The sequence below is a fragment of the Anarhichas minor genome, unplaced genomic scaffold (assembly GCF_050575085.1).
Source record: "Anarhichas minor isolate MPS153535 unplaced genomic scaffold, ASM5057508v1 ptg000043l, whole genome shotgun sequence".
Taxonomy (NCBI): domain Eukaryota; kingdom Metazoa; phylum Chordata; class Actinopteri; order Perciformes; family Anarhichadidae; genus Anarhichas; species Anarhichas minor.
Genome location: NW_027466489.1, coordinates 5,407,076 through 5,419,357, shown reverse-complemented (window position 1 = coordinate 5,419,357; position 12,282 = coordinate 5,407,076). Strand labels below are relative to the sequence as shown.

General features: G+C 41.0%; 1 protein-coding gene across 3 annotated transcripts; it reads right to left on the bottom strand.

Moving 5' to 3' along the window:
* Positions 1-1,886: 1,886 nt before the first annotated feature.
* Positions 1,887-11,641, bottom strand: mmel1 (membrane metallo-endopeptidase-like 1). Of its 3 annotated transcripts, none has more exons than XM_076110950.1 (23): positions 11,469-11,641; positions 10,973-10,986; positions 10,593-10,652; positions 10,264-10,425; positions 10,080-10,160; positions 9,192-9,287; positions 8,569-8,687; positions 7,924-7,989; positions 7,366-7,500; positions 7,010-7,099; positions 6,314-6,450; positions 6,115-6,208; positions 5,887-6,015; positions 5,307-5,405; positions 5,138-5,221; positions 4,942-5,045; positions 4,438-4,496; positions 4,181-4,300; positions 3,935-4,068; positions 3,754-3,819; positions 3,578-3,673; positions 2,931-3,007; positions 1,887-1,986 (listed from the first exon to the last, which is right to left on the bottom strand). In XM_076110950.1, the coding sequence occupies exons 1-23, from the start codon at positions 11,639-11,641 to the stop codon at positions 1,887-1,889; spliced, it is 2,295 nt and encodes a 764-aa protein (XP_075967065.1). The 3 variants fall into 3 exon arrangements, with proteins under 3 accessions (XP_075967065.1, XP_075967064.1, XP_075967066.1); XM_076110949.1 differs by having other exon boundaries at positions 10,973-11,017; positions 11,485-11,641; XM_076110951.1 differs by lacking the exon at positions 10,973-10,986 and having other exon boundaries at positions 11,485-11,641.
* Positions 11,642-12,282: the final 641 nt, after the last annotated feature.

Here is a 12,282-nt window from a genome sequence, read left to right as displayed (position 1 = left end):
ATGCAAAGACTGAGAGACAGACTCAGAGTAAAGCTTCAATATGCACATTCAATTCATCGGCCTCTGTTGAGAGCTAAAAGTCATGTTCTGTTTTCCAAGGCATACTGAATGTGACTAAAGACGAGCAAACATTCAGAACTGGATTTGTGTTTTTTGTTTTTCTGCTGTGTTTAAAGGCTCTCCTCAGCACAAACACGCCAGTGTTTCTCCTCCTCAGTGTTTCTTGCTCTGCTTTGATTCTCCTGTCATTACTTGTTAATAAAGGTAGAAAATAACAGTCCTGGCCCCGGCCATCTCTTTAATGACAAGCCCCATACTTCAGTGTGTGTGTCTGCCCGCGGCTCGTGGCTCGTGGCTCGGCTACAGCGGTCACCACGCTTCAGCACACCGCACTTCATCCTTTAATCTTACACAGCACTGATCAATGCGAGATCAGAGGACAAACCACTTCAGCTGCTGCCTGTGAGTGTGTGTGAGTGTGTGTGTGTGAGGGGTTTTTATTCTCCCTTAGCATGTGATTGGCTTTACCAGAGGCTAAAAGTCCTGTTATCACTGTGTGATTGTGTCTCTTCTCAGGAGATTGTGTGGTGAAGGAACTAACAGTTTGTCTACATATCGATCACCATGTCGACTTAAATGTAAACTTACAGATATGATACAAGCAGACATTATAATATTCAATAAAGAAGGTAAGTGCCATCTAACAAATGTTAGAAGTTTTATATAACCTCTCAGTCAAAATCTGGTAAAGGGTTGCATGTGTGGAAGCAGAACAAAGAGAGGGAGCGAGCTTCAAACACACAACACTTAACCTACTGTATGTATCTAGACTTGGCAGTAACTATTAATGCAATAATGTGATATACATTGTTTGTTTTTATCATTATCACATCACTCCATCTCCAACACATGTTTTCTCACTAGCTAAAAAAGGTTGCAGGCCACCAGTATTTTTCAAAACATCTGGAATATGGTTTCTAACAGGAAAACGTTCATGACACATGTACGTATACATTTCTGCAGTGAGTACTGAGCAACAATCATTTGCAGGACATGATAAAGAAACAGAAAAAAAAAATATCCTCCAAAAAGTACTTAATAGCTTTGTAAATTTTAAATATGTATCCACTCTGTAAGTGTAAAAATGTTGAAAGCCGCAGCTCTCTTAGAATGTTAATTTAAGGTTAAAGCTGCAAAGATTTAACAGTCTTAAAGTCTTTAGGTAATTTGTTTCATGTTACAGTAAATGAACAAACTCTTCGAGTGTGACTAATTCTATTGTAGCTCTACTTCGGCAAAGCCCCGAGCGTCCATTTATTTCATACTCTTCAGTCAGAGTTAGATTTGCTCACTATTGTTTCTTCTGAAGTGGCACACTGTCTTGAAAACAATACATCAGAGGAACGACACCAAGGCAGCTCCGTGCCAAATGAGAACGGATAAATCACAAAGATCTGCGATATTTTTTTAAGGATTAATTCAAAAAGGCAGGCTAAGCATTTAAAGCCAGCCGCATAAGCTTTAACCTTTTCCACAAGGTCTTAGTTTTCCATGTGGCCTTTTTATTCACGTACCCACTCGTCATCTGCCGTGGGACACGAAAGAACAAGTGACCTACTCATCCAGAGAGTTGGGGAGATACTTTAGCAAGTTTCTTTTTATAAGTCTATATGTACTGTGTATGTGCTTTGAGCTTTGAAACTAGGATGTAGTCCAGGATGACATCCATTTGTATTACTATCTACAGCATTTGCAAATATCTGTTATCACAATCCCAAAATAAATTGATAATAAGCAGTATGTCTCTGTGGGTTTAAGGAGCACAACTTGTTCTTTTGATTTGAGTTGCCCAAGTCAAGAAAAACATTTCTCAAGAATAAAACTTTCTACCAGACACGACACTTCTCCTTGGGGTTCATTCGACTGCCCTTTTGGCACTGAAAAGCTTCTGAAAAGGCTTCGAAATTCTGGAGAGATCCAAGCACCCTGAAGACAAAAGAAAAACAAGAGATTATATGACAAAAGCTTCAATGTGTTATGCATGAGGTCCAGCTTCCAAGTCTTTTTATCAGGGATCAGCAAATGGACCTGCTGATTATAATACTTAATTGAGTTGTGTTTTCATGCACACATCGAATGACAGGCACACAAGAAGAGGGCCGGTGAGGAGACACACAAAATGATCTTTTAACTTGTCTAATGCGTTTAGAAACAAATCTCAGATTTGACATTACACAGACTTTAAACCTACAATAACAAGAATTTATTTATAGTTGTGTTTCCGTCCACCTGGCGAATGTAAGTCCGACTCCTCTTTATTTGGTCTCCACCAACTCATGACAAAAATATCAGTATCTTTAGCTGCTAAAGCCTCCACTATGTTCTACAGCTTGTCACTTACTTTGTCATTTTTTTTTTTGCTTTTTTTGCTGAAAACTGCTGCTTCACCCAAACACAATAGGATGTGCAGAGTAATAATGATTAGTTCATCCGAGCGGGCGTTTTCACAAAGATGATTCTTTAATATTAACTCAGGCTTAGCTGGATTTAACTTAAACAAACGGTGTTTTCTATCCGTCCAGAGACTTTCAAAAATGTGTTAGGAACATACAAAAATCACAAAACTATCAATATGGAATAATTGAAACTGAAACACATGATGCAAGCTACAGGAACTTTTTTGAGTTTAGCACAGTTAGTAGAATAACAGTTTCCCACAGATTCTCAGTTCTAAACCAGTTAAAACAGTCAATTTAGCAGCAAGCTGATCATACGGCTTCACAAACAGAGCGCCTGTTTCTTACTAATGATTGTGAAAACATACCACAATGTACTTCCAGGTAAGTTACAATTAAATTACCTGTTAAAATATTCTTATTGGTTCTGATATATATATATATATATATATATGAACATGCTAAAGCTCCTACCTGTACTCCAAGGGACTGTGTGAGTCAGTCTTGATGGACTGGCTGGCATACTCAGGCCGATAAGCACCACACCACACCTAGGGAAAAAAAAGTGATTCCATGAGTGGAGAGTAATCTACTTTCAAACGCACTCATTAAAAGAAGGTGCTACACATTTTGTATTTTACTTCAAATATGAGTCCTGTTTATACTATAAATTTACAGCACTTTGCATCTAATCCTTTTTCTTGTTTGGCCCACGTTACTTTGATCGTGTGCCAACCTCACTTTTTCACAATTCAATATCACAATGGGGAATCATTTGGAATACTTGTAACATTTGACCTGTTTCATTGTCAATGATAGTTTTCTGCTTATGCTTTACATTTCCTGTCACTGATCTGCTCTTCTTCACCCCCTCTGTGTGTGTCTGTGTGTGTGTGTGTGTGTGTGTGTGTGTGTGTGTGTGTGTGTGTCTGAACACAGATTTGCTCTGGGATTGCTTCAGCCTCTCACCCTTTGACCCTCTCCCTTGGCCCCAGTGTTTACTTCTCAGCAGCAAACATCCACTAAAAAATGCACCTCCTGGCCTTTGGAGGCTCTCCAGATGGAGAAATCATTGTCTGCTGAAATAATACAACCACCATCCCCTCATTATTCTTACTTACTTGGGCAAAGTTGAGAAAGAAAAGTTGCTTGTGATCCATGTCTAGACCAGGTAAACGAGGCTCCTCACCCTCCATCTCCACCCACTTTAGATAAGCCTGTAAACACAAACAACACACGCAAGCTAAACATTTTGGACTTCTGGAATAGTAACATGTGGTTTTGGGCATCATCCAACCTTATATGCTTGACGAACGCCTCCATTGTCTGCAATATTCTCCCCTAAAGTGCTGATTCCACTGACCTGCAGCCACACAGACGAAACCATGAACACACACACCGACATGAAAACACTCATTCTGGTGGTCACTTAATACATGGCTGACATTGGCTGGGATTACATGTCTCTGGGTACTTACGTTTTGTCCACCCGCAAGCTTCCAGTTGAAGTTGCCATATTGTTGCACCATGCACTGGGACTGCTCTTTAAAATGCTCAGCAGAGTAATTACTCCACCAGTTTAGCATATTACCATCCTTGTCAAAATTACGCCCTGTGAGGAAACATAACGCATGAGGTAAAGTACTGTTTGCACAAACGTGATGCATCTAAAAAGTGAATGATAAACAGCTGAAAATAACCACGATGAATCATTCATGTCTCACCGTTGTCATCAAATCCGTGTGTGATCTCATGTCCGATAACCATTCCTATTCCACCAAAGTTAAGGGCCTGGTGCTGATGTTTACTGAAGAAAGGCGGCTGCAGGATTCCTGCTGGGAACACTGGACAAGCAACAAAAACAGCAGGAGGGAAAACACATTAAGCACTGGCAACAGTAAACAGGATTACACTGAGGTGTAACTAACTGTGTTACCCTAAAAAAACATGTCTTATTTGTCCGCAGAGGCAAAGCTCTCACCGATCTGGTTTCTGTTGGGTGAGTAGAATGCATTCACCACAGCAGCACCAATGATCCACCTGAGGAGTGATTGGTTTATTATTGATAAAAGAGCATTAAACTGCATTTTCATTTGAAGACACGATGCTGTAAAATCTATGAACAGAGCATATTTTGCACCATGAAATATTTAGACCTTCATTTTTCAATATTCTTTGGGGTATATTTGAGGAAAACGCAGAGAACCTTTCTGTTGTTACTATGAGACATTCAATGCACCATTTTAGAAAATAATTGTAATAATGTTTTGGCTGAGAACAAGGCTGTTTACTATCTTGGAAACAGTAAGATGGAGCAAAAATGTATGACTGTCTCTTATCAACCTCATTTAAGAAAGGGGGTTTGTGTGTGTGTGTTGTCTCCATGACGTTTTGTGTCATGAGATTTCACTGAGAGCATTCAGCAATCATGGTGACCACCTGATTACAAGTCTTACTGATAAGGTCAGACACATCAACAGCTTACAAGTCAGGGTCAACTGGTTCCCGGAGCTTCTTCAGACTCTTGTGTGCTTCAGACTTGAGGTTCTCGAGGATGTTCTCAAAGTAGTGCTCTTCGCTAAAATTCAGCTGGAATGAGACATTGGAAAGAAATGAGAGATCAGTGACATATTTCAGCTTTTTTCCAGCACCGCTTGGAAACAGACTCAGCTCTTACTTACATGAGCGTACTCCTGGTCAAGCTTCTGGTTGCTTTCCTGCAGGATATGATTCGGGTAGCCGATATGCTCCTTGATTGCCATGGCCTACATGACGTGCAGAACAATAATTATGGTAATAGGGAACATCTAGAGATATACCCTTATTTTCTCAGCTTGGTTGTATACTTACCTTCTCTCTTGCCTTCTCCTTTGAGGGAAAATCCATCCAGCTCAACTCCTCCAGTGTTTCCACATACGCTTTCTGGATCTTACCGATAAGGTCACTGACCTGAGAACAGTGTAATCACAATCCCATTCAGAAACAAAATGTAATAGTTATGCGGTCCCAGATAACACAATGCATTCTGTGAACAAATAGATTTTGTTCACCCGACATAATGAATAATGTATGTGCACATAGCGAGGACAATGAATTTGGAACAATTGGAATTGCAATGTCATCACAATTATCATGTGTGTGAAAAGCAGTAAAATGCATTTGATGTTACAAAAGTGCGCTTCATGTCAAAGAGCACAAAAGCGTTAAAAATTAATGGGGCAGATAAATTATTCTGAGTCCATTTTCTTGATTTAGTGCCACATTACGCACATCGTTCCATGAATTTCTAACAGCAATGCATCATGTGACAATTACAGCTTGCATTCGTAGTTTGACGTAAACTGCCTCTGTGTTGGTAACTGATTTCCATGCTCTAAGGAAGCTGATGTGTCTGATATGTTCAGGGGGGTTACAGACCAGAAGGACTTACCATTTGTTTACTTTCACCAGCAAAGGTTTCATGCACATACAGAGCTCCAACTGCGTTCTCCATGCTGCTCTGGACGTAACGGACACACTCTCGCCACCATGCATCCTCCACAGTGGTCCCATAGAGAGTCTGACCGTACAGACACGCAGACCGTCAACACATTACAATTCAGTTTTTGAACGAGTTGACTTTAATGTGTGCTGCTCTCATATGTCAAGCTCATCTCACCTTTCTGTAACGGGCTCTGGCGTCTTTGAAACGGCGACTTAAGCTATTAACTCTGTCAAAGATGAGCTGCCAGGTGAGGTAGTTCTGCATAGTTCTGCAAACATAAATGTTTTTTGTTGAAGTGTTGTGCTGAGTTGTAGCTCTTCTGTGATAATTTGATTTTCATGGACTCCTGTTTGCATAGCTCTCTTGGACGGACCTGACACTGTGTTTGGAGAGAACGTCGTTCATCTTCTCAAGGTAAGGGGAACTATAAACCACCACCTCCTCCTCTAGCTGCACCTCAACGGACACACTGGACAGCACACCTTGAATAAATTGTGTCCAGTTAAAACCCTGGAAAACAAAAGGTAGGAGACATTTTGCATGTTAAATATGGTTCAAATACCACATGGTTAAATATGTTTTAAATGGAAGTGTTCCCAGCTACTGTTCTAATTATTTCACAGAGGTGGGGGAAGTTCATAATAATGACACCACAGCCAGTGCAGCTTAATTAAATCTATATACAAGATTCTGTATGCAGTATGTTGTGCCGTCGAATATACTCAGCTACGTCTTTTAAACAAAAGACAAGAAGGAACCAAGTCAAAAGGTAGAGCTAACCAATGACCATCTTAAACACTTTAATGAGGGGTGTCTATTATACTTTGTACCTCTGCGTCCTAAAAATGATGAATACCTAAAACAACAACAATGGTCTCAGAGTCTGACATGTTGTATCATCCTAAATATTTTAGAATATTATCACCATTTAATGTGTGTTTGAGCAACGACACATTCACAGCAAGCCTTCTAGTGGCACCTTGGATTACCATCTGTAAGAAGTTAACAATAAACAGTGACCTGTTGGCACTTTGTGTCACACACAAGAAAGAAGTGAAATCGCACATACGTTGAAGCTGAATGTGCTCTGCAGCTCTCCAAGTGTCGTCTTGTAGTAGAGAACAGTGACATCTTGGCGCTCCTCTGCTGGTGATGTGGCCTGTCCAGCAACGAGAAGAAAGAAGCTTTCTATAAACTCATGCTTGGTTAAATATATTCACATGTTGCTCTCTTTTCATCAGCAATGTCTCATTCGCCATGCTCCTCTTGCCAGACACCGACAAACAAACAAAAATGGTGATATGCTTGGCTGATCTCCTGTGTTTACACTAAATGTAGCCCAGTTCGTTCATTTACTGGAAGCAGAGAGGAGGTACTCATTTCTCATTTGTCAATATTAATTATCCTGTTGTGGCTGGCACTCACATTGGCGATGTCTGTCTCCAGCTCCAGTACTTGCATCATTTCCTCCCACACACGGTCGTCATCCTGAGTCAAGTTCCTGTCCTCTCGGGTTATCTTCGCAATAGAAACCATGAAATGTAGGTAGGCCTCTCGAACCTATGGTGCAATCACAAGCTGATCAATTGTGTTCCCACAACAAAATCAAGTTGGTGTTTGAACAATAGGGGTGAGTAGAATTATATTTGTACCACTCAAATATTATTTTCTAAAAATAAACTGTTTTCCACAGATAGTCCAGAGACTTATAAAACCAGAGATGATCAAGACGTGACTGTGGACAGTTTCTTCAATAGAAAGTAGTTTCAAAGCAACTGTGACTTTGAATTTTGTAAAGAGAAGTTGCTGTTGAGTTTTTAAAGTAGGCCTATCGTTCTTTAATGCCGTTAACACCACAAACAAAATCCCTTAATTCATTGCACTGTGGAGGATATCTCAAAACCAGGACAAATAAAACCAGAATGATAAGTCAGGAAATATGTTATTTTGTGATTTGGGTGAACTGATCGTTGAAGGCCTCACCTTTTTGTAGTTTCCATCATTGAAGTAGTAGTCTCTTGATGGCATTCCAAGTCCTGGTTGGTCAATCTAATCAAAGTAACCAAGAATAACAACTCAGCATTTTGGTTTGTTTTTAACAGTTTAATTATTAAAGGATATAGATGTCAATATTCTATATTTTTCCTATTGTTAATAAGTCCCATGAAATGACCAAAACCAACAATGAACAGATTTCACAAGGAAGAATTATCTGAGTAGGTAACGCCTGAGTCTAAAAATGTTTAAAAACACATCAATGAGCCACCGTGTTGCGCTGGATGTTCCTTCATTGCCATGAACAAGACCACTGTAGTTTATATCGAGTCCATCCCACATACCCAGTCCTAAAAACTCCCAAGCACACCAAATGTGTATTAATCCACCACTGGAAATGATCTACAACAAATGTACTCCTGTTTGATTAATGTTTGCTCAAATCTGCTACTAGTTGGACCATATATTGCCCTTTATGAAACTTAAACTATGTATTTGGGACCCGTTTTCAAGATTTACATCTTCAGTGTAATGAATGGGTGTGAGGTGACGGCCGCAGACAGGGTAGGGGAGTTGGATACATACGGACTGTATAATGACATTATGACTGTAATTTGTTCTTTGTGAGCTTACATAAATGATGTGACGCCGAGAGTCCCGGTCGTCCGTCCACACGTACATGTCCAGCAGAACCTTCTTGTGGAAATGAGCGGTAAGCTTTGCCAGTGTGTCCTCAAGGCTCCATGCTTCCTCTGCAAGTGCACAAAATAGCGTCTCATAATTCAAACAGTTATCCAGCTGTAAAGAACTCTTCAATGTAGCAGGATGCAAAAACTCAAGCTCCCTCTCGACCCTCTGCTGCCCATTTAACTGGGCTGTGTAAATCTGTGTGTGCGGATACAGCAATGTGTGGTTAATTCAGTTTGAGCCACCGTCCATGATTACATTTAATTAAAGTGCCGAGAGCCAGGAGCTTGGGGAAGAGCTGCGTGTACTATTTAAAGCGTCCTTCACAGTCCCGAGTGAGGACCTGCTCCTCTACCCACTCACACGAACGCCACACATGACTGCTCAGCTGAAGAGCCTCGACCGGCCCCTTGATCCCGCCAACAAAGCTCACACTCGACAATTCAGACCAAATATAGCTGCACGGGCTCTGCGCGAGCACATGTTATTGAGTAGGAAGATGAGTGCTTGTTTGTGTGGATGTGTTCGTACAGAACAAGCTGCAGACATTGATCAGAGTGTGTTTCTACCTGTAGTGGTGTTCCAGGCATCTGACGCCACAGGCCAGTCTCCGATACTGTCAATGAGCTTCAGGAGGGGCTGGGAGTCACGTTGCTCTATGAGGCCTGCAGGTAAAAAAAACACAACTTATCAAACATAACGACAACAACGCTGTCGTCTTTATACTACTCATTCTGTAAGACAACATGCCTTATTGGGATTGAATGTTTTTTTTTTACTTTGGAAACAGCAGTTAACAAAAACAATCTCACCACAAGAATAAACTTTAAATCTCAACTTTTGAACCAACATGGACGAGAAGTCCTCAAAGGGAAATTAGAACATCTACATTCCCTTGACAACTGTGCAGCTTTATTTGCAAGACTTGACAAGTATTTTTTTGATTCTTTGGGATTGTTTTGACAGTTCATTGACCTTCAGGGGGCACTTCAGTCCTCTCTGGGGAAATTTCAGTTGGCAACATCAGACCTTTAGCAAATACTGTCACTACTGCTAGCTTCAGAGGCTCGGAAGCACAGCGCCTTATAAAAGACAAGTGTTTTAGCATTTTAGCAAAATATTAAACAAGTGGATTAATCCTTTTTAATTAATCCATTTATACATTTCAATACAACTCATCCACGTCCAGGCTGCATCAATTGAATCAATTATATAATTAGTATTAAATCTCATATACTTCTATAGTGGTAAGTACTGGAAAAAATGTGATATAATATTAAATAATTAAGGCGATTTCATCTCTACTGGTTTCCGTTAAACCTTCCTACTTTGGCCAGTATGGAATCTATATGGAATTAAAAAGAGCTTAAAAAGTCTTGGATTTAACTTGTTGAACCCTGCAGAAATCTTGGCTGAGGAAAAAAAACACAAACTGCACAAAATAAAGAGAGTCTTACTCTCATTCATGCAGGAGTTGTAAAGGACTTTGGCCTTCTTGATTGCATTTCTGTCCTGTTCATTCTCTATCTCAAGAACACCTGCAACAACAAAACACAAGCAGACACGTCATCTGTGAATGAAGCGCTCGCATGGCTCTGAATGCTCCGGCCCACTGACCACCAAAGATCAAACCCAGCTGACCTTTGAGGACAATCTCCAGCTTGTCCCTCAGAATGTCAAAGACGCTGTGGCGGGAGCTCGTCTCTGGGATAACGTGTCTCTCCAGCCAACCCCCGCAAGCATACTGGTAAAAATTATCGCAAGGCTTCACAGACTTATCCATGTTCTGCAAGAGCCGAGCAGCTTTTAGGTATCGCAGAGACAAGAGGGGGGAGAGAGAGAGAGAGACACAAGATTATGAAGATCCACATTTGGTCAGCTTTTCTGCAGCAATGGGGGGGGGGGACGGGGGGGACTTTGTTTGCAAATTGACACAGCAGGACGAGCGAAGAAAAAACAGTTCCCCTCACCTGCAGTAACACAGTCTGCAGTTGTGCACACACTGTTGAGGCTGGACCGAAACAGCTGACCTGGAAAAATCAGGGTCAACATTCATGAGAAAGCATGCAGGCTTTTTCACAAACTACACACCACATGAGTAAAGTAAAAAAGACATTCTAAACAGTCTCGACCAATGGTGTAGTCTCTGGGTGTGTGTGACGGGCAATGTCTATGTCAGCAGTGACTCTGTTCTCTCACTTTTGTGCGGCACTGCTGATCAGGCATTAAAGAGAATTACAGTATTACAGTGACTATCAGAGGTGCAGGCTCCAATATGACACATGCCAACCCACTTATCACACAGCGCTGCCTGTCTTCAGTTAACAAGCTTAAAGCGACCGACACTCACCTTCACTTGTTGAGCTCCTCGACACACTCGTCTTGTTAGATTGTTCTGAATTGGTTGGAAGAAACATATTAGACAACATTAGACACAGTCAGGACGACTTTATTCTAACAATTTAATGTTAAAACAAGAGAAACAAAATCAAGTATTGTACAGGGTTGTAACTGTGTTTCACAATGGATCTATTCTAAAAAAGAAAAGAAAATCCACAAAAAAAGAGACTGGACTAGCAGTTCCCTACTTGTGTGTAGAGTAGATATATTATATATATATTATATGGCTTATTTTGGTTACCAACATTAACCTTTTAGAATCTCTAAAACAGATGACACACGTGCATCAGTATCTTGCATCATGTTCATATCTCAAAGCATTTCTAGGGTCAGGATAATTTCCTGTGCCAATGTCAGCTTGCAGTCACACAAAAAAACAGAGCAGAGAGCCGCTGCTGTGTCATTACTGCTGCCGTCTGTAATATCTGGATCTTTCCACATTAAGCTTGACAGAGCCATTACCTTTCACAATCGATGTGTAGAGGACTACCAGCCCGGCCAAGGCACAGCTGACCAACAGCAGCAGAACGGACAGACCGATTTCTGCAAAAGTCCAACGACGCTTTCCTGGTTTACTTGATTTCTCCATGATATCCATTTGGCTTTCGGATTTGCCCATATTCCTCCTCACTGCCGGCTCTGAGGGAAAGACACCATTGGAGTGTGGGATGGTCCAGGCACAGAGCTACCAGTGTGTGTGTGAGTGTGTGTGTGTGTGTGTGTGTGTGTGTGTGTGTGTGCGTGCGTGCGTGCGTGCATGTGTGTGTGTGTGTGTGTGTGTGGGCTGTGCAGTGATCCATCAGTAAACTGTGCCAGCTGACCTGCAGTGAGTTAGCTTCAACTGCTGAACACCTACACCTACAACAACTTCACTCATAGGACTTGTGAAACTGTTCTGGGCTCGTTGCACAAAAACAGTTTGTCGCTCTACGTCTTATTATTTTCTTAAGTAATGGTAATTTTTTTACGTAGTATATATATTTCTACTCAGTATATTGTATTCATGCGTAAGTAATTTTGCTCTGAACTTTGTTGAACTTCACCGTGTCTCTGTTGTGCAAAAGAAGAATTCTCTGTTGACTGTTCACAAAGATAACTAACTTTGTTGTATGAGAATGTTCCAGCACCAAGGCCTTTGGGCCGCTTGTTTTGGTTGCTGACCGTTTGTTTTTGAATGTTCTTCCTATCAGTCTGAGACCAAAAGTCTGAGACCGAAATATCTGTAACATTGGCCATCGGCCCCCACCTTTGCTCATTGTG